A 27,783-nucleotide genomic window follows, 5' to 3' on the forward strand; every position below is an offset into this window, starting at 1 on the left:
AAAATGTAACCAGCGGCTTTTGAATATAACATTTCCAGGACAAAGGTAGAACTGTGCAGGCAAGAGACGCAGATCAAATTTCTAGCTTCTGCTTTGCTACTAAGCTTCCTCCCTGGCGGAACCGGCCCCAGGGGCCCCGCCTGCTCGTCGGTAAAGCGAGCGGTTGAGCGGGACAGCGTCTCAGGTCCTTCCGGACGTGAAATTCCACAAGCCCGCAGGTCAGGCAACAAATGAATTGAAATGCAGGAGATGCCTGGGTATTTCATTTAATATTGAAATCCTGGTGCATGGATGGGAGTACTCCCTAACATCTAGGCGACTGCACTGGCGCTCAGTATTTTTTCATTGGGTTTACACACCAAGTTAATTATGAGGGAGTTTCCCGAAATGCCAAAGTCCACAGACAAAACATTCCTCCTTGAACTACGGCTGCACGTGGAGCACAGCTGGCCAGGGTCGGGTCGCAGCGCTCCCTGCAGACAGAGACACGCACAAGCGAAAGAGCCGCACAGCCCTCTAAGGGGGTGGCACCTGGGGCCGGGTGACAGGCTGGCTGGCCAGACCACTCCCGACGAACATGCCTTAGGTTCTCTTTTCTTTTAGGGCTGACTGCTGTTTATTAATCACATATTTAAGTACAGGCTTGCAGGTCCCATGTGCACCCACTGAAGGGCATGTGACTGAACACGGCAGCACCTGGGAGACCTGCAGAGACAGAAAATCAGGCAGCGCCACCTGTGCTCCCGGCGGCTGACACAGGTGCCCAGGACACGGTGCGAAAAGAGCACATGCTTACGTCTGCTTTCTTCCGTGTTCATAGCAGTGACTCCTGTGGGTTCGCAAATTTTGACATTTCAGACACTTGATAATGAAATAAGAGTTTTATGTTCCCCCAAAGGGAGGATGTGCTTCGAGCATCTGGGAAACATGGGTCGAGATGAAGTTCCAAGCCCAACCCCAGGAGGAGGACCCAGAATGGCAGCCCAGGGACCTGCCCCGCGGCTGCCCTGCTCTGCAGCCCCGTCCCTGCAAGGAAATGAGGGGCAGGACCAAATCCAAGGACCTGGGTGTTCCCTCTGCTTCCCTCAGAGGTCACTTCACACCGGGGGTCTGTCTCCCACGGTGACACAGGCAGCGCTGGTGAGAAAGTCTGAGGGAACACTGCACCTCTGACAGCCAGCTGCCGAAGTCACAGCTCTGCACGGCTCTGGGGACCAGGCTCTGGGCCCGGCTGCCCTCTGGGGAGCTGGGTGCTCAGGGAACCCACCTGGTACACCCGAGAGGGCATGTCTGTGAGAGCAGCAAGAACCCCCTGCTCCCCACGTATCATCCCAGCCAAGAGACTGGCTGCTACCTCCTAACAAATAAGCTTTTTCTTAAATTAAGGGACAGACCTACTGAAAGTAATATTTGGAAAAAACTAGAAGTTATGATTATTTTGTCTATAAACAATAAGCACTTTTAAAATGAAAATATCCACAGTGGCCAGAGTGCAGAAAAAGGACACCTGACGGAGGAAACCTGAGTCGACACAGACTCCCCAGAAGGTTAAGGCTATCAAACCACAAGGACCAAAAGCTTTAAAGCTATGCAAGTCGCTGACCAGCAGTCTCAAGTCTGGAGGTGTGTCCTAAAGAAATGATAATAGGGGGCTTCCCTGGTGGCGCAGTGGTTCAGAGTCTGCCTGCCGATGCAGGGGACACGGGTTCGTGCCCCGGTCCGGGAAGATCCCACATGCCGCGGAGCAGCTGGGCCCGTGAGCCATGGCCGCTGGGCCTGCGCGTCCGGAGCCTGTGCTCCGCAACGGGAGAGGCCACAGCAGTGAGAGGCCCGCGTACCGCAAAAAAAAGGAAAAGAAATGATAACGGGTGGAGATGCAGCTTTAGGCAAAGAGCCAACCACTGAAGCATTAATTCTAAAACAACAAATAAATGGAGGGAGCGGGTCACAAAGTGTCTAATAGAGGACTGGGCCCAAAAGTTGTCACAGCCACTCAACGAAGGCAGTGCAAAAATTCCAAACTATTTTGTAGAAAAAGTATTTCTGTGAAAAAGGTTGTGAAGTATCAGAATGCCCGAGAATCCATTTTTCAAACACGTGGGCGTCCGTGTACAGCCCCCTTCCCAGGCCTTAATGATAACAGCCAGTGGGCGGGGGTCTTCCGGGTGGTATTTATTTCCATATTTCATAACCTTTAAAACCCATCTCTCTCTTTTCTTTGGCAAGTCTCACAAAACCCAACTTACTCATCAAAGTTTTTACATCCGTGTCTCTTGTAGACAAATCTACAATCCACTTTTCACAGTTTACTTTTCCCCAAATCAGGGATGATCACTGACAGAGGTGCTAACGCATCATTCCCCTCTTCACAAAATGTCCAATGGCTCTGCACTAAATGCACAAACCAGCCCCAGACTCCAGAGCCTGGTCTTTGGGGGACCCACCATCTGCTCCAAGCCTGGCTCCCCCACTCACTCTTGGAGCCAGTGTCTGGCCAGGTTCACCTGGCAAGCGGCATGTAAAAAACACCAAGTCCACGGAGAGAAGCTATGCTTTCTCGTATCAGAGCATCTCACAACTAACGAAAAGTCAACCTCCTTTGAGGATTACTTTTGTCTTTCACGAACTGAACCAATTTGGTGCTGCTAACCTAGTGGGTAGTGGGTAGTTCCTCAATGAGTATAGGTTACTCAAAATCTGGCTATGTCAGAAAACAGACTTGTGGTTGCCAAGGGGGAGGGCAGTGGGGGGAGGGATGGAGTGGGAGGTTGGGATTAGCAGATGTGAGCTATTATATACAGAATCGATAAACAACAAGGTCCTTCTGTATAGCACAGGGAACTATATTCAATATCTTATGATAAACCATAATGGAAAAGAACATAAAGAAAAGTGTGTGTGTGTATACATATAACCGAATATATATATATATATATATATAACTGAATACATATATAACTGAATATATATATAACTGAATCACTTTGCAGAAATTAAACAACATTGTAAATCAGCTACACTTCAATAAAAAAAAATCTGGCTATGTCCTATAAGGGAAAAAAATGTTATAAAATAAATAGAAGACTCCAAAATAACTTGGAAACATCAGCTACAGATCGTAACAATTTCTCACTATCCTAATTAAGTAACATCTTCATATTCTTTTGATCAGAGACTCTGTGGAGGGTTAAATAGGTCAAAAAATACATCACCGTTTAATCATCTTAAAAACATTAGAAAGAGCAGAATGCCGTGGCATTAAGAACTGATTAGGAACAAAAATAAAAGCCATTTGTATGCATTAATGATACATCAAGCTAATTCAAGCTGGCTAAAGTCATTAAGAGGAATCCTGGGGCAAAACACAGCTCTGATGCCACAGTGCGGCAAAGTATTACAAGAACCATTTTCTATGGCATTGATACAATTAATTCTCTGAGCAAAAGATAGGCTCTTAACGTGAAAATCAAAACACAGCACATTTACTAATAGTGTGTTTAATGGCCTCGTGTTGGTAGTGTGAGAGTTAACTCAGGCATTTCTGTGCACTTACACGAACACTGGGACCCACTCAATGCTCCCAGGGGAAGCACAGCATGACAAGTCCAGACTCAGGGTAAGTAAATGCCAGGAAAGATCCAAGCCTCTATCAACACAACATCCCACGACACCATGAGACAGAAGATGGCTCACCGTCTCTCGCTGTTTATAATATCATCAATCTTGATAAAGATTTTCAGATGACTTCTATGTTATTTTTTAAAAGAATTAAAATGCCTCTCCTTGCAATGGTTCCTTCTACTCACATCAGAAACCAGTTTAAGAATTATCATTTCACACCTGATTCCGTATTGTTAAGGCCAGTAGCTGCAGTCTGTGGAGTATGACCAACACTGATAATTTAGAAATTCCCCCCTACCTAAAAATTGTCATTTTGGGTAAGTGATTTTAAGCAAATCAGTCAATATTCCAAGGAGATAATTCCTCTTTGAAAGGAATTATCAGTGGACCTCTGGGTCCACTGAACATGATGGGAGATAAATTCTTAAAAAGGGCAACTTCTAAGCAAAGAGACTCCAAATGAGGAACGAGCTGATTTCATACTGGTGACAATAATCATGTTTTAAAACACTTGAGTTATTCAAGGTTCATCACCTCTCAGCCCCGGATTGCTCAGTGCAGCCCAGTCACTGGTCTCACCTTGATACATTCCCTACCTGTTCACCGTGTTTGGAAGACCTGGTTGCAGATCACGTGCCAGACGCACCGGGCTCCCCACCCCTAAGAACTTTCGAGCTCAAAGATTTTTTTCTAAGAACAGTAAAGTAACTCCAAAGTTCTTCTGTTTTTCTTTTGTTTTTGTTACCTCTGAGAATACAGTTTACTACACCAAGTGTTGCTATGTTACTTCTGGCATTCATTCATTACTTCGATGTGTGAGTTAACCCTGTTACAGAGAAAGCTTCCCTGGTTAAGAAATTCACTGCATTTGAAAATGCATATATAAGCGGTACTGACAATGTCATGTTTCATAAAAAGTTACTATAAATCATTTACACACTTTCTCACCCAAACATACACGAGGGTTACAGCACAAGGAGAACCACCGCCCCAAGCCTACACATCCCTAATCACTCCACGCCCCCTCCACTCACAGGCTCAATCAAAAGTCTACTTAGCGCTCGGGATATTTTCAGTTTGGTGAGAGATGATCCGCGATGGGCCAGGTATGGCTCTTTTGGAAACAACTTGCAGATTTCCAGGGAATGAGACCATGTTAAAAGCTACCAGGCAGTGACAGCCAAAGACACCTGTGGTTAATGATGACATCAGGGCAGCTGCAAAACCAGGGTGAAGACTGCCTTGTAAGACTTAACCAGTTAACTTGAGAGGAACCTGATGACTGTTTTCCTTTTCTTTTGTCCCCCACCTCAGCATCACCACGTGAGTGCTACGTAAGACTTAGGTAGGTAACTTTTTTCACGTCATCCCTGTTCTTGGGAAGTTTTAAACTAGTAAAAACCTTTAAAAAGTGTAATTTAAGCAGCTGAACCTTTTTTGCCCCATCCTAATACACACTAACCAACCATCTGTCCCAGGAAGTCCTGCGCATACAACTTTCCACTGCAAAGAGGGCAGTGAGAGTGGGCGGGGTGGGTGTGGGCACAGTGACAGTGATGGGCACAGAGGTGCAGTGAAAACAGGAAATGGACACGCGGGCCTGACACCAGCCGAACGATGTGACTTCAGGAAGCCAACCCCTCAGAGAACGTGGCTGCCCACTACAAGTCAGGCCTCGTAAGATCTACTACCTTACACCGTAAGCCCTTAAACTGCGACATAAACATCAGTCATCATTATAAATGATAAAAAAGCACATATTAACAGATACTTAATGACACTTAATGACTTCATTAGTTCACCTTTTCAGTATATATTAAATGCCAAATGGACACACATGGCTTGCTTCTGAACATGAAAAATCTTATCTTTGAAAGTACTCTTTTGGAAAAGAAAACATATATATATAAATAACAGTAAGTTGGCTCCAATCTGATCTCTAACATAATACAAAGAGGAGAAAAACAACAGCAACACTACAGATAACAACATAGGCCACCCCGCCGGTGAAAAGTAAGCTGGTTCCAGGAAAGAATGGAAGAGGCCTGACACATCCCTCAGCAGGAGGAACAGAAGACTGTGATGTAAGCAAGACAAGACGGTGCCAGATGGGGCCTCCCTGGGGGCGCAGTGGTTGAGAGTCCGCCTGCCGATGCGGGGGACGCGGGTTCGTGCCCCGGTCCGGGAAGATCCCACATGCCGCGGAGCGGCTGGGCCCGGGAGCCATGGCCGCTGAGCCTGCGCGTCCGGAGCCTGTGCTCCGCAACGGGAGAGGCCACAGCAGTGAGAGGCCCGCGTACAGCAAAGAAAAAAAAGAAAAAAAAAAAGCCAAAACGGTGCCAGATGATGCCACACTGGGGAGAAAAGCCCAGAAGATTGCTTACACTTAATGACGCCCTAACACATGCAATTAGGTTCCACCAACTGGGCTCATTAACACAGCTACCCTTGTACTGGACACTCCTGTAATTAGGGCCAAGCAGCTGCAGACGTTTCACGTGAAAGGGGATTCTCTGTACATCAGGGTTTCAGTCTTTGGAAGCAAAGGCTGGAAAGCACACTGAGGCTGCGTGCGGCACCACAGGACCCGGGCAGGTGTGCGATCTCTCGGGGCTCGGGCCTTGGCATGAGGGAGTCGACCCCCAGCTGGCGTGAAACCCAAGTAGAACAGCTTCTGCGAAAGCGTTTTCCAGAATGTTGACTGCAGCACACATCTGAAGAGCTGGGGTGGGATGAACTGGGAGATTGGGATTGACATATATACACCACCGTGTATAGAACAGATAGCTGAGGGGAACCTGCTGTATAGCGCAGGGAGCTCAGCTAGGTGCTCTGTGGTGACCCGGATGGGTGGGACCGGGAGGCGGGGTGGGAGGGAGGTCCAAGAGGGAGGGGATATAGGGATGTATGTATACACAGAGCTGATTCACTTCGTTGTACAGCAGAAACTAACGTAACACTGTAAAGCAACTATACCCCAATAAAAATAAAAAAAAGAAAGAAAGAAAGAGCTGGGTGATGGTGTCGCAAGACTGCCATGAGTCTTCCTAGGAGGGGGGCTGCTATAGATAAACGTCCACCCCCAGGACAGCTGGAGGGAACTCTCAGTAAAGCAGAAGGTCTAGCAAGAGGCAGACAGCGACCTTCAAATGCTACTGCCCAGCTTTGCCAACCACACGTACCTAAAACTGAATCGTTTCTGTTAATATAAATAAAGCAGACCCGTCCTAGAACAGAAGGTCTCGCACGTGAGATGACGGAACCACCCAACCACCCAGTGACAAAATCCAGCAGCCTTGGGCGGAATGAAGCAGGATGGCAATCTGCAATGCATCTACATCTTGGTCTATACGGATCTTGAGCTGGTCCACCAACTACTGTCAGAGCAGAATCTTGCAGGTAGGTTTCCAACTGTTCAATGAATAGAAGCTTAAGAAGTTAAACCTTTAGTGGGGAGTATGCCTTAATGTGTACAATAGGATGCTCTGAATCAGGATTTAACAAATGACTGCAACTTTAGAATGTATGTGCAAGAACATTAAATTCTGCGTACAACTGATGCTGGGAGGGATAACACAACATCCTATACGTAAAACAATACTGTTTACGATTCACATAAATCTGCATCAACTCATTCTGGGGGCGGGGGAGGGAAGGAGGGAGGGGAAGGGCATAAAGCAGCTTAGATAAGGGAAAGACAAGATGGTGTTCTGTACCACCAGCTGGTTCTACGTCGCATTCCGTATAAAGGGAAGCCACTCTTCTTTAGGTATCAGAGATCTTTAAAATATGCAAGCCAGATGCCATAATTTAAAAATTATAAAATATACCGCCAAAACCTTAGAGGTCCATCAGCTCTCTTCCACGAAACGCCAAAACAAACAAACGGATCCTCCCTCATCCCTAGGCTGAGATAACTGTTCTGTGACACAAATCACTATGCTCATCACACGTCCATGACACACCACTGCCACTCTCGGCAAGACAAGCTACAAACACGGACACCCGGTATAAGGTGAGATATTTAAAAGTGTTCAAAGAGTGACTAAGATCCACAATTTCCAAAACCCAACCCCAGGAAACTAAAATCACGGCTGCTCTATCGTGAAGACTTTCTTGCCCCCGAGACGGCGCATGTAACCCTCCAAGGGGCACTTTCACCACCCACACCAATGACTTTTCACTACCTTTAAGCTCTGCTTGGTCTTCTGAGGGAAGAATTTACTTTTGTTGTTAAGCGGTGTTTATTTTAGCTCATCACTGAACGTCTCGCCTGAAAACTCCCACCAGCAACACCACCTTCCTTTACCTGCCCAGAGGCTGAACTAGAACGCCATGAAAGACGTGCTCACTCCAAGGGCTCTGGCCACTCAGACCTGGTTCCTTTATAGAAAGTGACACTTTTTTAAAAAAAAAAAAGGAAGAAAAAAAAATTACAGCACCAGAGAAACGATACCTGCCGAGAATGAACTTTATTTGCTGCAATCCTGTTTCTGCATGTGTCCAGGCCCTAATCTGGACAAATGACCAGGGACTTTCAAAAAATTGAATGCCAAACACAGAAATCACTGTAATATTAAAAATACAACAGCCTGCAGTTCCTCTCCCAGACATGCCAGGGGCAAACAAAACAGCACAGAATGGGACTGAGAGACATGGGGTGGGCCCCGGGCAGCCCACAGGGCCCCCGAGGGCCCTTCTGGGAACCCAGACAAACAGATGGGCAACCAGGCCCCAAGCCAGCTTCAGCTGCCCAGATTAAGTAAAAAGCAATGAGTGTATTAATTCTCAAAAGGCGAATCTGACTTACAGGAAGCCCCTGTGCAGGCCAGATCATTCTTCTCCACAAGCTACACAAACTAAGAAGCAGAGGGTGACCCCAGGCTGTCAAGCAGGGGCGACGGAAAGCATCCTAGTCCGGCACTACCTCTTCTCCGCCCCCAGGCAAGATGTCGCCTGCATTTCTGGGTGACTGTTCTAAGTTTATCTTCCCTGCTGGACTTTCACTTCACCAAGACGGGGGCCCTGACTGTGCTTCCAGGCATGAGGAAGGCTGGGGCTCAACTAAGGGAATGAATGAACGAACGCAACAACCAACCTACTTTGCTTCCTCCTGATACCGAGAAGCGAACAGAGAACCTCCCTCCTGAATCACCTTCCAGGAGATACGTGACTACACCAGCAAAACCATCCTGTTTCTCCACTATTTTCACATTCTGTCTTCTGTGTTAGGACACTTACAGAAGCAAAGACTAAGGCCCCTGGTCTCGTACAAAGCAGAGCTGGGCAGCCAGCTGATCGGGAGCTCGGCCTGCAAGAGCAGGTGGAGGTCGGAGCTGGGGTAACACACCGGGTCTGGATGCTTCTTTGATCGATAAGCTAATGGTTACACAGAAGTCACATGCTTTTTAAAAAATTTTTCTACCATGCAAAGATATAAAAAGTACACAAATAAAAGTAAGCCCTAGGGCATAGAGAAAGCCCTGAAGTCAAAAAAAGAAATCCAGATATACCGAGTCCGTGAGTGGGCAGTGAACCTGTGCGGTGAAAGTGTACCCTGCCCCCAGCCTGCCCCGGGTATGTGGGCAGGACCCAGATGCTCTGTTTTAATGACAAAATGGTTAAGGCTCTAGGCTCCCGGCTCCCAAGACTGGGGTCCAATCCACGCGAGTACCTGTGGTCAAGGTACCTGACCTTTCTGAGCCCTGAGTTCTTTAGCTATAAACCTTCCAGGTTGGTTTTTTTTTTTTCTTTTCTTCCCTTGAAGATTAAAATGGACGGTTATTGCTAATGATTTCCAAGTACTGAGTATATTCCCCATTCGGTGAGCCACTACTTTCACCACTAACAATTCAAGAGTTTACGATTAACAAATAAAAAGGTTTACCAACTAATTACCACAGAAAATATGCAGAGTAACCGCAATTTTATTTTAGAAACTTAACCTTCACGTAAATAAAAATATTTTAAGAATAAAATCACAACAGTCACAGAAGTTGCAGTATCATGCAGACTTTGTACAATCCAAATACTCAACGGGAAGGTATCGTTTCTAAAGTAATAGCAAAATGTTCTGGAAATCGCGCAAGCCTGTGAAAACTCACACTTCGAGTGTAATATGGTTCACCTGTGGAATCACTGAGGAGCCGTCACAGCAAGGAAACACTGGTATTTTAACCAACGACTTTTGGAAAGGTCCTTCCTCACGCTCCCCTTGCCAGCTTCCAGCTTGAGGATGACAGGGAAGCGGCCCCTGCACACTGGCCCCTGCCCACTGCCTCGGATCCCCTGGGTGCTGGGCAGGGAAGCTCCATACCTTGTCATCCCCGAGTACCAGTTAGTTTACTATGTGTAAGAGGAGTTCATTTATTTATGGGAAGTTCACATTTGCAAACCTCCATCAATGTACAAGGAAAGCAATCACTGTGGAGAAGCAACTCATCCACGCAACTAAATGCCGATCCTCTACGTCAGGGATGGGCAGACTTTCTGTAAGAGGCCACAGAGTATCTCAGGCATTCCTGGCCAACCACTCAACTCTGCGGCAACACCCAAGAGCAGCCCAGCCCACCCCTCCCGCAGCCTGTAAACAGAAAAGTCTGTTTATAGAAACAGGCTGTTGGCCAGGTTTGGCCCCTGGGCCCTAGTTTGCAGACCTTTCATCTGTTAATACTCCACTTTAACCATCACAGGGGTTTCCACTATTGGGGCAAACGGCGACCTCGCCCACTGGAGCCCACCCCTCGGGAGAGCCCCACAGGCTTCCTTGCGTCATCCTTCACGGTGTCACTAACGTTCAAGGAGCTGCAGACACTGGCCCTGAACGGCTTTCAAGTGGGGTCTGCTCCCGAGCATGGGTGGGCAGGGCCCGAGGAGGCCCACGTAAATGTGCGGTAAAGGACAAAGGGGACGCAGAGCCCTGGGGACTGGGGGCTGAGCTGGGAGGGGAATGTGACGTACAGGGACTAAATAGGATAAATGTACTGAAAGATAGAAAAGGCTGATAATTATCTGGGAGGCGGATAAGAGGAAAGAGATGGCAAGCTTAGAAAAGGAACTGGCTGCTAAGGAAAGTGGAAGAAAATGCAAAGTTAAAAAATGGACACAATCTTTGAAATTTAATAAAATGGCAAGAGTGTGCAATTCCTATAATTTTCTCTGAAAGCTCGTTTGGACATTTAAAAAAAAAGCATAACCTGCCCGGTTTGGGGAAGTGCTGGGAGCACCCCATCATTACTACTCTTCCTGGCATTAACAGTCTCCCCAGGGCAAGGCCTCCACGACCCCAGGAGCAAGGGAGGCCTCCAAGGAGACCAAGCCTGGCTGCCCTGCTCAGCCCCCAACAAGCCCCGGCACAGAGCTGGGGATGCAGAAGTAGGTCTAAACGAGATTAACCCAGAAGAGGAGGGGGCCTAGGATTCCCATGAGGCCCATCAGAAACAGAACCGTCTGCCGGGAGCATCCTTCTCCCGCGTCTTTGATGCTAACCTACCCCAGACCCTCCCCGACCCCACCAGACCAGAGACCACCTTCCCCGCTACAGACCCCACCCCCCCGCCTCCCTCTCATCCCCACCTGCTCTCTCCCCTGCCCTCCAGGCCTGACGTCTGCCATCACAGTTGTGTACGGGGGGACCTCTGCTCCACCAGGAGAATTTCCCACCTGAGGGGTGGCTGTCCTGGAGGTGAGGGATCAAGAAGGAGGCAAAGACACAGTTCCCAAATGCTGGCGCTCACTCCCAGCCAGCGGCCCTAAGGCGTACTTACTCCTGGCCAAACTAGACTCTCTCTCTTTTCTGCTTACTCTCCTCCAAACCCAGCATGAAATATTTAAACCTTTTTTTTTAAGTGGGGCTGAATAAAGAGCATCTGCAGTGAAGCAGAAATGATGCGTGTGTGTGTCTGACACGTCCTGTGCGCAAATAACCATTTGAGAAATGCTTCATCCTGTGCAGAAAGGGGTCACCAGTGGTACACACAGGACTGTTTCAGGGCGGACGCTCAGCGCACCCCCGGAACGCGACCCGGGCTGAGGACCCTCCCTGTAGGGAGCGCTCGGGGTCGCGTCATCCGCGTGGACCGGTGGCCGGCGTGAGGTGAATGGATGCTGCAGGCACAGCACGAGCATTTACCGTCCTGGAAGACCCTCTCCACGTTCAGCCCGTACGTGGCGCACGTCTCGTAGTACGTGCACCTCTTGAGGTCGCTGGAGAGCTTCCGCGCCCTGGCGTCGTCGATGACCCGCGGGTTGGTGGAGCTGATGGCATCTGCAACAGACCGACAAGAAGCGGCGACATGGTGACCACGAGCGGCCTGGGGACGTCCCACCACTCACGGCCCCCAGGAGCTCAAAACCTGCCCCACGCTCAGCACTGCTGGGATTCTTTCCAGCACCTGGAGTTTTCAAAACACCGTTTATCGCCAACATAATCATCCCAGACACCACAACGATCAGGTGTTTCAGAGGATCCTGCTTCTGAATATGAAATAAAAGAATGTCCCCGAAGACCAGAAGGAAAGGGTACGAGTTCAACGTGGCCCCAGAGGACAATGCTTTAACAAGGAAAACCACACGGTCACTACGTGTGGCGAGCTCGGCACACGGCACCCGGGAAACGCACGCCCTCCATCTGCCCGCTGGACACGCGCTCATGGAGCCCTGTTGGGTGCCTGGCCCAGTTCTAGGCACGGGGATGCCCCCCAGGGAACAAAACTCTGTGCTCTCACAGAGGGGACATTAGGTCAGCTGGGGAGGGAGGCAGAAGATAAGTAAGACACAAACGAGGAAGGACGATGGGTGTAGGATGGGACGTAGGGTAGGAGCTGGGTCACAGGGCAGGGGTCAGAGAAGCCACACCTGCAGCAGGTGGCGGGTGGGGGAGGGTGCCTGGGGCAGGGGGCGGCAGAGCGCCGAGCATTTAAGGGGGACCCAAGGGCGAGGCAGGAGTGGGAGGGGGCCTGGGGCACTGGAGGGGGTGTCGCAGACTAGTGTGCAAACCACGTTGGCTCTTAACAGGTGGCTCGGGTGGGGGACTTCCCTGGCAGTCCAGTGGTTAAGACCTCGCCTTCCAAGGCACGGGGTGCGGGTTCGATCCCCGGTCGGGGAGCTGAGATCCCACATGCCTCGCGGCCAAAAAAAAAAAAACAGAACAGAAAATAGAAGCAATATTGTAACAAATTCAATAAAGACTTTAAAAGTGGTCGTCATCAAAAAAAAAAAAAAAAAAAAAGATGGCTCGGCTGCGAGACACCCCTCACCTCCTTCAGGACCTGTGTACAGATGGGGGCATCTGAGCCGTGAAACACATGTCAGGCACCGGCCACTAGTCTCGTAATAAAAAGAAATGCAGCCCTTCTTTTCTTTCAGCTCGGCATCCACGAGGCCCTCTCCCCGTTCGTTCTGTTACTACTGAGTAACTGGGGGGCAGCCGGACGCCCCGCACACAGGACCAGAGGACGGGCTGAGACGTTCCTGCTGGCGTGCTACCCTGCGAGGACACACACTTCACAGGGCTGCCCCTGACGTGGCATTTTCCCCGAGGGCACGAAAGCTCCTGAGTTACGGGAAACACTCAACATCTCTTTAACCAAAAACCCGCCACCGGCATTTTCTGTACTAGTCCAGGGAAAAGCAGTGTTAAGTCACACAAGACAGTGACAACCTTTTAAATGTCTGCTGTTGCACAGGAAGTGCCTGAGGCACTCAAATTCCTGGAAGTAGTAAACAAAAGGGACACCTTGAGGGAATAATTTATTGCTTTTTCCCCCTCTTTCTCTTCTCCTTACTCCCTATTTTTTCTTTTTTTCCTAGTCCCATGGAATAGGTTTAACCGATAGTTCTGAATTACTCCTAGAGAAACTATGATTCAGGACCCTTCTCCTGACAATGACCGGAGCCACCTCAAACAGATGTTCCAGAACATTCCCTGGCAGGGCCTGTTAGAGGGATTTCTTCAAACACTATCTCGTCCTGTCTTCTTACCTTACAGAATAAGAAATTTGACTTGGATTTCATAACACTTAAGGAAAACAAGTTTGCTTTTTTTTTAAGGTGTAAACATCTTTTAAGAAAACAGTAGAAAAAACGTTAGAAACCCAGAATTTTCCAGTGCTTTCGTATAAACTAGAAAATACACGCCACAGAGCGTGAATCCAGCTTCAGATTTATCCTGACCCCGTAATCCCCCAGGCCCTCCTTCCCCGGTGGGTGCCCACTCATTTCCGTCCCATCTCAGCTTCCTTCCAAGATACATTGTCATGTGTCAGAAGCAGACCCTACACTTGAATGCTCTTCTGGTCTTGTTTTTCATTCCTCTTGTGACTCTGCATCTTTTTACAGCTCGGGCTTCGCCCTCCAATCAAGGTGATCTTCAAGTCTTTAAAACAGATGTTTAAGAGACATCACACCATCACCTCGTCCTCTTAGGAACATCCTCCAGCTCCCCGATGGTACCCGGGAGAGAACACGTCCCCCCACCTCTGGGTAAGGCCCCACACCCCACGTACCCTTCAGGAATTGTCTTAATTCTTCTCTATCTTCTCCATCCCATAATCTCCTATCTTGAGGCCACCAGCCCCGACCAGCTGGGAGGGAAACCTGAGATCCCCTCAGCCGTTGTCTCTGGCACCCCACGCCGCCTGTACAGCATCAGGACAAGCATGGCTTCACAGAAAGCGAAACAAGCTAATGGTACCTACGGGTGGAACCTTCCAGAAGCCCACACTCACTCCACTTTCCTGCCACGGGGGCTTCCAGGGTGCTCTGGGAATCAGAGGTCTGGCTGATGACCACGAGGAGCCCTCAGGTGAGGACTGTCCCTACTTGATAACATTCCCGTCCTGCTCCTTTGGGACATGGCTTTGCTGAAGTCCAAACAGGTCTCACAAATGAATATGAGGGGACAGGGAACAAGCCCTCCAGCAGTGCTCCCAGGTGCTCGCTGGGTGCAAGCTCACAGGTGTACCTTGCAGGTACATGGCCCTCAATCGACAGACGCTTATAAAACTAGAGGGAATAAAAGGGGGCCGGTTCCTCCACATCAGGGCTTCCCCAGAGCCTCTGTGGAGCCATCCCCAGGCCTTCCTGAGACACAGACCATCCACCATCCTGGTGGGAGGTGAAGATGTGCCTTCCTTCAGCTGGGGCGGGAGACACAGAGGCTGCACTTATCTCCAAGGTCCGCAGCAGGGAGAGATATGCATCTGCAATCCCAGCAGGACCTCAGGTAAACTGGCCACACGTGGAAACATCAGGAACAAAAGCAAACACGCACTCGACACTGGTGTGCCCACGGATGCCCCCACTGCCTTACGGGATTTCCTCCCTTCAAGGCCTGGTAGCGTCAAGGTCAACAGCGTCCTGGAGCGAGTGATGCGGGGTTTGCACGGCCCCGTGCAGGGACCCCAGACTCGCCACCCCTACTACCCAAAACACTGCTGTGTAGAAAGACAACAAACTGATCAAAATTACCTTTCTGGCCTGGATTGAAAACCTACCTGCCCTTTATCCCGGTGAGTCCACCGCAGAAAGGCATTCTGCATCCTGAACACAGATCCCCTGAACCCAGGCGGCTGGCAAGGAGCCGCCCATACAGACCCTGCTTTGGCTCAGAAATGCCCTCGGTAGGCCTGCAGGAAGAGGCGCTTACTGGAAATTAACTGCCTCGATGTCGATTTCAAGGCAGCTTGAAGCAAGGTCTTCTTTAGATGAGCTGCCCACTATAAAATATTACGTATTAAGAATTTTCAGGAGGCCAACTCAAATACGCCAATTCTGTACATCCGAACAAGAACCAAGGGCTTTTTACTGGCGTGCCTTGTCTCCCAGTGACCACTAGAGGGCGCTTTGGGCATAAAAAACCTCTCACGTCCCATGTTGGTCTAAATCCACCTCTGCTCTGAAGGTTTCAGGTGTGAGACTGCTGGCCAGGACATATATGCTATTAAAAAAAAAAAAAAGAAGAGGGGGGACTTCCCTGGTGGTGCAGTGGTTAAGAATCCACCTGCCGATGCAGGGGACACGGGTTCGAGCCCTGGGCCGGGAAGATCCCACATGCCGCGGAGCAACTAAGCCTATGCATCGTAACTACTGAGCCTGCGCTCTAGAGCCCACGAGACACAACTACTGAGCCCGTGTGCCTGGAGCCTGTGCTCCACAACAAGAGAAGCCACCGCACCGCAACGAAGAGTAGCCCCAGCTCACTGCAACTAGAGAAAGCCCGCGCACAGCAACAAAGACCCGATGCAGCCAAAAAAAGGGGGGTGGGGTGGGGATTGGCAATGAAGTTCTCTCCATGAAAACCCAACCCTCACGTTTTACATCTAGCACCCTGAGCAGATGACTTTAGTTTATGGCACACTCTTTTCTCCCCACACACACCCACTCCACGATTCAGGCTTCTCCTGCCAAGGCAGCGGGTTACCCCGCCAGCGCTCTCAGTTATATTAGATCTGCTGCCACGCACGCAGCGAACTGTTCTTGCTTGTTTGGCGCAGCTGGTTTCTTATTTGGAAAAGTCTTACATCAGGGCATGCAAGGGCAGACCAGATGTGCTCATTCTAAAGGAATTAACGAAAAACAGAACCTGCACCAAAAGATGAAAGGAAAATCCAGTGTTTCTTGACATGATTATATTTTTTAAGTTCTCCATTTTTCTGGCAAAGCAGTTTTAAAGTTAACCTTCATGTGACTTTTAAAAACATTCCGTATGACCCCTTAGTTAAGTCCCCAGTGGCAGGTACCAGCACATCAATGAATCTATGATCAAGGGCATAGTAAGTGATGTCACTTTACTAAAAGACCAAGTTTTAAGTGTCCTAGAAAAAAAAACACAAAACGTACCCACATGGTAAGATTCTATGCTTTCTAAGGGATCTGCTAAAAATGAGATACAGCTCATAAGACATTAAGAAATAGAGCAGAATAAAACAAAACTCTGCATTATATCAGAAATCAGTATTAAAGGTACAAAGGTGAACATAAATAACCTTTTAGGGCGCTTATATATTATTTTGGAACAGAGAGAATTAAGATATTCTAATATAGAAATTAGAGCACTTGGGAGTGTAGGGGGGTGTTTTGTTTTGAAATTGCCAAGTGACTTCTCCACTGAATCAAATCAGGAAGTGTGACAGTTTCAGTTTCACGGATGCTCACTGTAAAAAGGGAGGCTTCAGTAGGAAATTACTGCTTCTTTAAACCGTTTCCAAACCCCTCCACTCTGAAAACACAGGCCAGGAATCACTTACTGCTCAGCTGCTGGAGCCATAGAAGCACAACCTGCCCTCGGGCACCACTCACCCTGGGTTCCCACCAGGACCAGCGGAATCTCACTCGTGTTCCGGTAGTTGGCCATCCGGCTGTAGTAGTGGTAGACCGTCTGGAAACTTATCTCATCCTCCAAGCTGAAGACAAATATAACAGCGTCCACCCACATGGCAAACTGGGGAGAAAAGAAAGGCAGGTGAGCAGGAGATACTGAGTGAGGAGCTCACGAGGGAAAGGCAAAGGAGCAGCATGGGGTCACCTTCATGAACACAGGACGAAAGGCCGGCAGACACGCCTCCAGCCGGGCCACGTCCGACGTCTTATAGCGCATCGCTGGGGCGTCACGAACGCCCTTCTCATCCTCGCACAACACGCCTGTGATGGCCCTCAGCCCCTTCCCACCCAGGCCACGCTGTCTCCAGAGTAAAACCAGACATCCTTCCCCAAGGGAGTGTCTACCCTCTGGCCCGACTCGGCCAATGGAAGGCAAACCCCGCGCACAGCAGAGCCGACCTGGAGATAGGCACGGAGGGCGGCCTTGCAGCTTCCTGTTTCACCCCAAACTCCCCAAGAAGGCCGCCCAGGAAGCCGTGCTGGACCCCTGAAATGGGGCTCTTCCTCTGGGTGCCCACGGCTCAGAAATCCTCCACCTCCAGGGCCAACTACTCCCTCAACATGTGAGGCCTTCGTATTGTAAAGATCAGCCGTCCCTGATTAATCCCAGCACCCTTCAAGGAAATCATGACTCACTGCCGGAGAAATTAACAAAAGCAATGCACAAAACTTAGGGGAAAACAATGAAAACCCCACAACAGCCGACTCCTGTCATTTTATTCTCATTTTTCTTGCATCCAGCTGAACTCACATCAGATCCTCTCTCTGGCAAATAACCACACCCTCAAGCACACGTTATCTCGTGGAACACCCATAACCGTCTTGTAAAGCTGGAGCCAAGAAAGGAGAGGGTCCTGGAAGCTCAGCAGCTTCCCAGGGCTCCCAGGGTCACAGAGGTGGCTCTGAGGAAGAGACTTAGCGCCAGAGACCCTTCTCTTTGATGAAAGACCCAAGTGAAAATCAAATAAAAAAAAAAAATGCCCCACATGCTTTCTCTAAAAGAACCTGCAGCTCCACGTAAGTTCTGCTGGTCAAGGCATCAGCTCTAATGTCTGGTGAGATTTTTAGTGGGTTAAGCTCTGACTTCCACATATAAATGAAAAGCGTATTCAGTTACAAATGGAGATTTTATGCAACAAAACGTAAATACACCTGAAGTTCAAATGATAAATATGAAATTAAATGTGAAAGAGAACTTGGGGCCAGTAGCCTTGGGACTGGCTGATGCCTCCTGAGGGCCCAGGACTCAGGCTGACACGGCATCTCCTTCTCCCCTTCTCTACCTTGAGATGTGTTTTCCTTTCTCTTCCCAAGAATCGGGGCGAAGTCAGCTTCCCCACGCCCACGAGCACCTTATGAATGCTTGTGGTCCCTGGGACCAGCCCGCACCTCCCAAAACTGACAACCACCTGACCCTCCGTGCAGAGGAAATGCAAACCAGGCCACATCCTCTCAAGGGTGCATCCTGAGAGCCCCAGGGCCTAGTGAGCAGTGGGCACTCCATAGATGTCCCCCATCCACCCCAGCGGCTTCTCCACCAACTGCAAAAAAAAACCCCAAAAAACCCAGTTAACTGGCAGAGTTTTCACACCACCTAATAAGACACCAGTATCCACAAAATCCTGCAACTTCACTCATGAAGCCGTCATTACCTTCGCAGACTATATGACATGATCTGCAACAGTGGAAACAAACAGCATGCTCACATGTGCCTAGGAGTGGTGACTTGAAAACAGTTCTTTTCCTTGAATGTCCGAGTACACTCGGCCTAGTTTTGAAAGGCTCCGTTTGACATCCCCTCAAAGCAGAAATCTGCACTTTAACCAGGGTAAGCTTCTAGCCTAATGATGCTTCTGTGGGAAGTATGTGCTAGAATAAGGGACTGGTCCTCAGGAAACTCACGGCCAGGGGCCAAGACAGAGACCTCCTGGGGGCCCTAGTTCTACCCCCGGCGGGGCGGGGGTGTGGGCCGGCCACCTCGGCCTGTGCCCTGATGCCATGAGATCTCAGGGCGTCAGCGTCCTTGGTGACGGGAACGCTCAGAGCATCGTCTCCCAGGGTCATCTCGAGGATTAAGTGAGCTGCACCACTCAGGGAAGGTGGCGGGGCGGGGGCTCAACCAGGGTTACCGATTCACAATATGTGTGCTTTCCAGACACGGGAAGAAACTTACAAGAAGGGCTCCATTACTGCTCACAGGCCTTAAGTTTTTTTGTTTTATTCTTAAAAGCCAATTCTTTAATTAATCAGGGACTAAAAGGAAGGAAAATGATTCTGTGTCGAATGACATCACATGTCCTAAGCATCTGAGGCTATGGAAAAGATGTGTTCCATAGGAATACGTGCTTCCTAGAGGAAAGATGCTTCTCAGAGGGTACATACCACTGGAGAGAAAAACCCCTGGGATTTTTAATGTCACCGTCTGGGGATGTGGGGAACACTGGGCCTGAGCTTCGTAATAGGAGAACCACCCCCCAAAAATATTTTCATTAAAAAGGCAACCCCAACAGCAATCATGGCTGATGAAAACTTCAGGGTGGGGCAGTGCTCCGAGCCCCTAATTCCTCGGGCTGGAGTTCCCTCTCCAGTGTGGGCCTGGGGCTCCTTGCGAGACTGGTCTCACTGCGGTTAAACTCTGGCCCAGGGCAGCCTGCTCACTGCTCCACGACTGGCGTCAGGGGAAGCGCCGTGTCTCTGCAGCCCTGGGCCCCCCAGCATCCCATCCCTGGCAGCATCCCGGGACATCAGTGCCTCTGAAGCCACTACACCAGCTCCAACATGCGCTCCTGTACGTCTCTCAACTTTCTTCTTAGATTCTTTATGTCAGAGCTAAGGTGTGCTCTTTACATGTGAGATTGCCCCTGGTCACTCCAAAACATTTACGAGCCAGAAAAGCGGAAAATCACCCCAGGTGACACCCACACTTTACCTACGTCATTCTCCTATTACCACCTGCCTCGGAGGGAACCCTTGTGATAGCAGGACAGACGTCCCACGGGCGAAGGACCACTCAGAAAAAGTGATTGAGCTTTCAGCACCATCATGAACCTTCTAGGACGGTGTCAGACATCACACCCTGTCCTGCTTAAGTATAAAGTAACAGACGTGCGCTGAACCCGAGCTCTCACAGCTCCGTAACCTACTTTTTTTCATGTTTAACATGTCTTCGGTGTTTCCTTACTCTCATCGATTATGCTGTTTCAGCAAAGCGAAAACAAATCTTTTCCACACTTTAACTAATGTCTTTGCTATCAGAACATACCTTATGGACTGCTTTGTTTCACAGTTTGACAGCATTTTTCTTTTAAATACTGGTATAGCTTATAATCAGTGGCATTTTAGACTCACTAAAACATGGTAAATCCAGGCCATTTTTCTGTAGCGCTGCATACGCCTCAGTGTATGGAGTTCTAGAACTTTAACAACCTCCATATTCAACATCGTTCGCTTAAATCACCAATAATCCTGTGTCGCACTTTCACCAAAGGGTAAGTTCAAGAAAGAACGCCAGAGAAAATTTTTAATATTAAGTTCACATTAATGGGTCTTGACTATTACTAGCCCTCGGTCCCTTCAAAGTGTTCAGCTAGTAAATTATATAAGTACAGTAATAAACTGGAGAGTAAGTAAACCAAAGAAAAAGGTTTTCCACACTCATGCTGTTTTTTTTTTCCTCCACAACACCCATTTTTCAAGGAACTTTCAAAGAAATCACACTGTGCTGCATCCTGGTTTGCGGCGGAGAATGATCCGGGCTGAGAAGCCTGGTGGGCAGCCTGGCAGTAGTGCTCAGATTTCCAAATCCCATCCAACTTTCTAAATGACTGTATTGCTCTAGAGATCAAACACAGGATAAAAGGAGAAAAAAAGGGCTATAGACACTTCCAGATGTCAATTCAGCTGAGTTGACAAATCAGTGCAGATTCTGCTCTTCCTTCCTTCTTAAAAAACGCAAAGTGGGGCTTCCCTGGTGGTGCAGTGGTTGGGAGTCCGCCTGCCGATGCAGGGGATGCAGGTTCGTGCCCCGGTCCGGGAAGATCCCACGTGCCGCGGAGCAGCTGGGCCCGTGAGCCATGGCCGCTGAGCCTGCGCGTCCGGAGCCTGTGCTCCGCAACGGGAGAGGCCACAACGGTGAGAGGCCCGCGTACCGCAAAAAAACAAAAACGCAAAGTGAAAATCAGCCACACAGCCCAAACTTCCCTCTAGGTTTCTGTCTGAAGGAACAACGGAATTAGTCTCTCAGGGATGAGAAAAACCTCAGTACAGAAAGCATTTTCCTGGGGCCTCTCTCTCACCTTTTCTTGTATGCACCTGACCGACTTCTTAGAAGCACCTGTGGAGTCAGACCCTTCCCAAGGAGGCCCAGGTGAACGCGGGTCACCAGTGTGCGCGCAGTACTCACCTGTGCCTCTGGAGGGCCCCCTTCATCCCTGATCAGCAGCAGATAGCTCTGTCCGTCGACAACAATCTCTTTCTTGAATCTGCCACCTGCCACACACACACAAAAAATCTCGTTACGCGGGAAAGACAGAGCGAGGGGAGGGCAAACAGACGTGGGCTTCGCTTGTGGAAAAATACACCCTAGGCTGTGGCCCTGGGGGCAGCCCTGAGTGTTTAGTAGGAGTGGGCTGCGGCTCTGCCTCCAGGGACCCCTGGACTTTAAAAGAACTACTGAACTCAGATTCAAATATCCATCCTTAAGAACCCGTGTTCCTTTCTAGTTAGAATACACAGCCTCCATGCAATGCCAGGATCACTCGTGGCTCAGAAGCGTGGGATTTTAATGCAGGCTTTGTGTGTAAATTCAGGAATTCTCTCTCCCTGGGAACACGCTGATACCGAGTCCAGAAACAGAGAGCCCGGAAATTGTTCTCTCGTTGGGTTCACAAAACCGAAACGAATTGTATCTGCTGATCAGGGGCCTGGTCTCCAGCACGTTGACAAATTCAAGGGCTGAGAATCTGTATTCTCCTCAAGAGAAACCCAGTTCTTGGAAGGAAAACATAGAACAGCATGGGGATGGTGTTTCCGTGTTCACAGTTCACAGGTAAGGGAAGGGTGCTCAACTACCACACACGGGTTAGACACAAACTACTGGATGGCAGCTCCGCACAGGCGGAGACACAGCAGCGCAGCTGGCGGACGGAGAGCGTTAGAGACCACGCTGGGTTAGCGAGAGACCACCAGGGGCCCCGCCGGAACACTGGGGGTACGGGGGTGGCCACGTGAAGGCGGCAGGGGCTGACCCCGCCCACGCCCAGGTGCCTCAAACATCTCCCCTCAGCGCCCCGGTTCGGACTGCTAGGCCTCCCCTGGGCAGCGGGAAATACGTCCACTTCTGGGTCCCTCTGCCACGCCCTCTGCCACCTCCAGAGACAAACGACCTTCCCACGCTCTGGGCTCCGAGCCTGCGGCAGTCACCCCTCACTGGGCTTCGGAACTCGTGGTCTCGAGGGGAACACGCCAGCACCGGCACTCATTTCAGCTCCTCGGCACAGAGGCCTTCCAGAATCACCAGCTAACCCCGAATAACTGGAAGCCCGCGAACCTCGCTGGTGGAGCTTCCCCACCGGCCCCAGAGGCTGGGTGTCGGCCCCCTGCCCCCCGGAGTCACACCTGGCTCTCCGCCACAGTGGCCCCTCGACGACGCGGACCTTCCCTCCGAGAGTCCGGGGTTTGGGCCATCCCAGCGCCCGAGAAGCAGAAACTAGACTCCCCGTCCCAAACCACCCCACCTCACCTCACCGCACCCCTAAGAAGTGTCCGCAGGTGGGCCTCTGCCACGTGAGGCTGGGGCGGCCCGCGGGGAGGTCGCCTCCGCAAGCGAGCACGCATGCGCACACGGCCGCTCCCGCCCCGCATTCCCCCCCACCCTCCGCCCCGGCCACCCCGTCACAGGCAAGATGCACGTGCTTAAAGAGCAAAACTTCAAAAACCGAAGAAAACTTTCCAACTTTAAAATGGAGAAACCCTCATTTTGATCCCCCTCACCGCCGACACCGAAAAAGGAGGGCAGACTCCGTGGAGAACGGACGGAGGGAAACACATCTGAGGGCCGGGGGCGGGGTACAGAGCGCATGCGCGCTGGACCAGACGGGCTGAGGCCCGCTCTGCACCTGCGCGTCCGGCTGTAGGAGGATCCACAGTGATTCACGGTCCCTGTGCCCCGCAGCTCCCCCAAACGAGCGCTGACTCCCAGCATCTGAGCGCATGGAGGCCAGCCCTGGTCTGATGAACTCAGGTTCGACCTCCACGAGGCTTCACAGCTGCCCTGGGCACGCTGGTCTCACACGGCCAATTCCTCACTAGTCCACGTGGTCTCCAGAGCAGGAGGGGGGAGCTCCCGCAGTACCAGCACCCCTCCGCTGCCAGCCGCCTCCCCCCATCTCCCTGGGGAGCAGGCACCCGGTGGGCGTCACCATGCAGCTCTCCCGGAATGACGCCCGCTGATGGCCCTGCTCCTCCCCTGGGTCTCTATGCCCTCGTGTGTCTTACAGGGTAAGGGCTTGTTGGATGAATTTCACATCTATTCGTTCATTCACTTTCTTTCACATATTTTTGTAGAGTCACGACCCCAAGTTATGTGTCCAGATAGCTGAACAACAATACTAAAGTTAAGAAAGGTTTGCACAGAGTTCTTTCCGCTCCTCTGCTTTGTAACCTCAAGCAGAGGCCTCTGGACCTAATTTTCATCAGCTCTAAAAGGAGGGGTGATTCTCTCCTCCATCCTTAAGGCCCCTTCCAATTCTAAAATCACTTTTCACTTCCCCCCTAAGATATGTAATTAGTATGTCTCTTCAATATTTTACAATTGCAAATATTAGACACTTGCAATGGACTTCTGTGTTTTCTCTGGTGTTATACATCAGGAAACAAAAATGAAACACTCAAATGCATTTGCCATGAACCCAAAGGTTTGATTAGATAAAATTCAGCCAGGTGTTTAAGCACCCAGATTGTGAAAAAGTAAGACTATGATTAATAAAATTATACATAAAAAATAAACTCCTACTGCGGATAGATTGTCAGCAGGCTCAACGGGAACATAGACAACTGGGTACTGGAGAAACACAGCCCAGCAGGTAAATAAAATTCGACTTTAAAATCCGTTTTCTACAGTTCACTTTAGAGACACAAAGGGAAAAAACCTTGGGATGAAGGTGGGGGTGGTACCAAGCTGGTCTACACTCCCCAGGGGCCACCTCTCTCATTATCTGAAATTCAAACCCGCCATCCATCCCAGCCATTAGATCTTTCCCTACCGAAATGTTAGAGCACACTACCAAACTTACATCCAACTTCATTTCTAATGCAGATTTTTAAATGCCTATTTTACAATCCTATTTCCAATTACAGTCATCCCTCAGACTCCACAGGAGACTAGTTCCAAAATCCCTTATACAAAATGGTGCAGTATTTTCATATAACCTACACACATCCTCCTGTATACTTTAAATCATCTCCAGATTACCTATAATATCTCATACGGTATAAATACCGCGTAAATAGCTCTAAGTTCAACATAAATGTTACGTAACTGGCTGCCAGCATGAGACAAATTCAAGTTTTGCTTTTTGAAACTTCCTGTAATTTTTTTTTTTTTGAGTGTTTCAGATCCGTGGCTGAACAAATCTGTCGATACAGAGGGCTAGCAGGGCTGTTGCACCGGGCTCTGTATTCCTAGCATTTAATGCACAGCCTGGCCTGTGGCCCATGCTATAAACTTGTTACACGAATAATCGTCAACCGTCTCTGACTGCCTAATACTATTACATAACATTAAAGTACCTGGGGGGTAGTTTTACTTTTAGAAAGTGTACCCAAATCTGACCCCTGTATTGGGAACGACCAACATGCCCTTGGCTCGGCCCACCCGTGCATACGTGTGCAGTGTCCCTCACACAGCTGCCTGCCCACCGAGTACACAGGGGTACAAGGGCTCTGTACCTGTGCTGACATCTCCATGAGAAGGGAAAACGGAGATCCCTCCCGCACTTAAGTCTGTTCCTTCCAGAGATGCCGTGAGGTCAGCAGAGGTAGAGAGCACCACATTAAGTATGCAGCAAACAGGTAGAGATAAGTGAGCAGAACCAAGTTCATCTCTGGGCTTTGATGTTCGTAACTGAGTCTCGCTGGACAGAAGTGTTTGCATCTCGTTAGAGCACACAGAGGAGACATTCTTCTTGTCTGAGCTCAACCTCACATGCAATTTATTAAATTTCTGGTTCACCCAAAGTCTAGTTTTCAGAGTTTCCAGAAAACTGCCCTGGGAAACTTGGTTTGCCCTTCAGCTTGCCTTCTTAAGCAAGTCAAGGTCTTAATTTCTTCCAAAAATGAGTAGAAGATGGACCTGAATATACCTACCAAGAACAGGGATGCTGGATGTGTTGTGAATAGCACACCAGGAAGCAAAGGTCAGTTGTTTTGTTTCTTTAATATCTTGAAAAAAAGACTCAAGGGGCCCCCTTATAATCCACTGGTAACCAATCAGTATCAAGGTTTCAAGGTTACTACCCTGAGTCCTGATCTCATGCTGGGGGAACCAGTTTTGAATCTGGGATGCTGGCGTAGGTAAAAACAACTGGGTTCCCTCTATTCTTTAAACTCAAGCTAGGTAGGATGGACCTACAATGGAGCCCTATTAAATATGAGGGCTGTCTACACTGAAGGAGGTATAACCATCTCACCTGGGTTGGCATTTCTGCTTTAAGGGGGAAAAAAAGAAAATCAAATTTTCCTATTCTCAAAAAAAAAAAAAAACTTGTTGGGAGTAAACACTGCAACAGATGTTTGACATTTCTGTCTTTTTGGCTAATTGGACTAAAAGATATTATCATATCATTAACAGCTCTCCAGGCAACAGCAAGCCTTGTAATACTTTACAAAGCACTTCTCTTCCCACATCATGTCCGTTGTTCCTCACAGCATCTTGTGATGCAAATATCACCATCAACCTCCACATCTAACTTGGCTGGAAAAGAAGTTCAGACACTGACCAAACCCCCACAGCCAGCAGGCATGAGACCCAAACCCAGAAGTGCTGACTGATTCTCACCTCTGCCCTCTTCCCTGTGGATTTTTGCTGAGACAGTTCACGGCACACAGTGTCCACAGACGAGCTTGGAATCTTTCGTGTAATTTCCTAGCACCCACAGGGCAACACCGAGAATGCAGGGCAGTGGGGCTGAGGATGTCTTTTCCTCGCTCCACTCACAGCTCCGGAAGGGAACTGCCTTCAGCCCCAAATGGTAATCATCCCTGTGCTTAGGAAACTAAAAACAAATAGACCTGCCTATCACTTTGTGTCACAGGGAAGAACCTTTTGTATTCTATTACAAGTTAATCATTAAAGGGATGTTGCCTATAAGCTTAAATGGTACATAATGGCCCATCTCTGGGAACCCTGCCTCCCAGGTGATGAGCATTAAGCTAAAATACTTTTGTTTAGTTCACAGGAAACATCCTGACCAAGCCCACCTGTGAATGACCGCAGGAAGGAAGAAATGAACACATCCCCTCCAGAAGCTGATGGAAACCAGTACGTGTTTGACTTTACTCCCTCCCCTTCTAGTATAAAAGGAGCCTGAATTCTAACTCAGGCAGGATGGTTCTTTGGGACACGAGTCCAGCATCTTCTCGGTTTGCAGGCTTTCTGAATAAAGTCGCTCTTCCTTGCCCCAGCAACTCATCTCTCGATTATTGGCCTGTTGTGTGGTGAGCCGTACAAGCTTGGACTCAGTAACATGTTTCATTTTTTTTCCCTGCTGATTTCCATCTTTACTTTTCCACGCATAAGCAACGGATGAATACCATTCTTGAGTTTAAAAGTGCATTTGTGGAGCACGCTATTTCCCTTTTCCATAAGAAAGAGGAAGGGGGGCATTATTCCAGCATCTGATCAGACAAAGTCAAGCCGCTAAGACCCTCCCCATAGCTGCAAGCTGGCCTCACATCTTGTCACCCTCACGAGGCCCCAGCTCAGGAGCACCTGATTTTCCCGGAGGAATGGTTCAGAGATTCTTGTCATTTGTAACATTTGCCTAAAATTTTCTTCCTACTTAGCCCCAGAACAAACATCTGTAAATGTTGGTGTTCCCTAATTATTTAGGACTGGCGGGATGAGAGGACTGCACTGGAGGCAACTATGAATATTTTCATTTCTCGCGGGAGAATATGAAAAGTCTGATCATGAATGTGCTAGAAAGGCTCTAAAATTAATTTTGCTCTTTTAACTCTGATCAAAATACTGAAGTCAGGCACCTATTACTGAGGTTTTGGAGAAGTTTCATATCATGACATTTAAAAGGGATTTTGGATCCCATCACTTTTACACTGGGGAAGAAAAGTTTTACTGGTTACACGTCCGTTTACAAAATTTAACCAAATCAGACTTCATTTCCCCTGCCAAGTTTTAAAAAACTTACACTGTTTAAAAAAGGGGAGGGCAGGGCTTCCCCGGTGGCGCAGTGGTCGAGAGTCCGCCTGCCGATGCAGGGGACGCGGGTTCGTGCCCCGGTCCGGGAAGATCCCACATGCCGCAGAGCGGCTGGGCCCGTGAGCCATGGCCGCTGAGCCTGCGCGTCCGGAGCCTGTGCTCCGCAACGGGAGAGGCCACAACAGTGAGAGGCCCGCGTACCGCAAACAAAAAAGAGAGGGCAGGGACTACTATAAAAATGTACTAACACTAAGGATCTAATTAATGCGTGGTGATTGGTAAGTTCACGGGTGAAATGCTCACACTTATGACTTCAGGTGAAATGGGGTTTAACACACAGGCCATGG

At 49.3% G+C, this 27,783-nt stretch overlaps 1 protein-coding gene across 10 annotated transcripts in view; it reads right to left on the reverse strand.

The window, feature by feature from the left end:
* Positions 1-27,783, reverse strand: part of AGAP1 (ArfGAP with GTPase domain, ankyrin repeat and PH domain 1) — a 555,073-nt gene that overhangs the window by 318,523 nt on the left and 208,767 nt on the right. For all 10 annotated transcript variants that reach the window (XM_060151780.1, XM_060151784.1, XM_060151782.1 and 7 more), the window contains 3 exons: positions 21,404-21,489; positions 16,921-17,062; positions 11,753-11,887 (listed from right to left, as the gene is read on the reverse strand). In XM_060151780.1, coding sequence (XP_060007763.1) covers positions 11,753-11,887; positions 16,921-17,062; positions 21,404-21,489 — 363 coding nt within the window. The remainder of the gene's footprint in view (positions 1-11,752; positions 11,888-16,920; positions 17,063-21,403; positions 21,490-27,783) is intronic.

This window comes from Lagenorhynchus albirostris, chromosome 6 (genome assembly GCF_949774975.1).
Source record: "Lagenorhynchus albirostris chromosome 6, mLagAlb1.1, whole genome shotgun sequence".
Lineage (NCBI taxonomy): Eukaryota > Metazoa > Chordata > Mammalia > Artiodactyla > Delphinidae > Lagenorhynchus > Lagenorhynchus albirostris.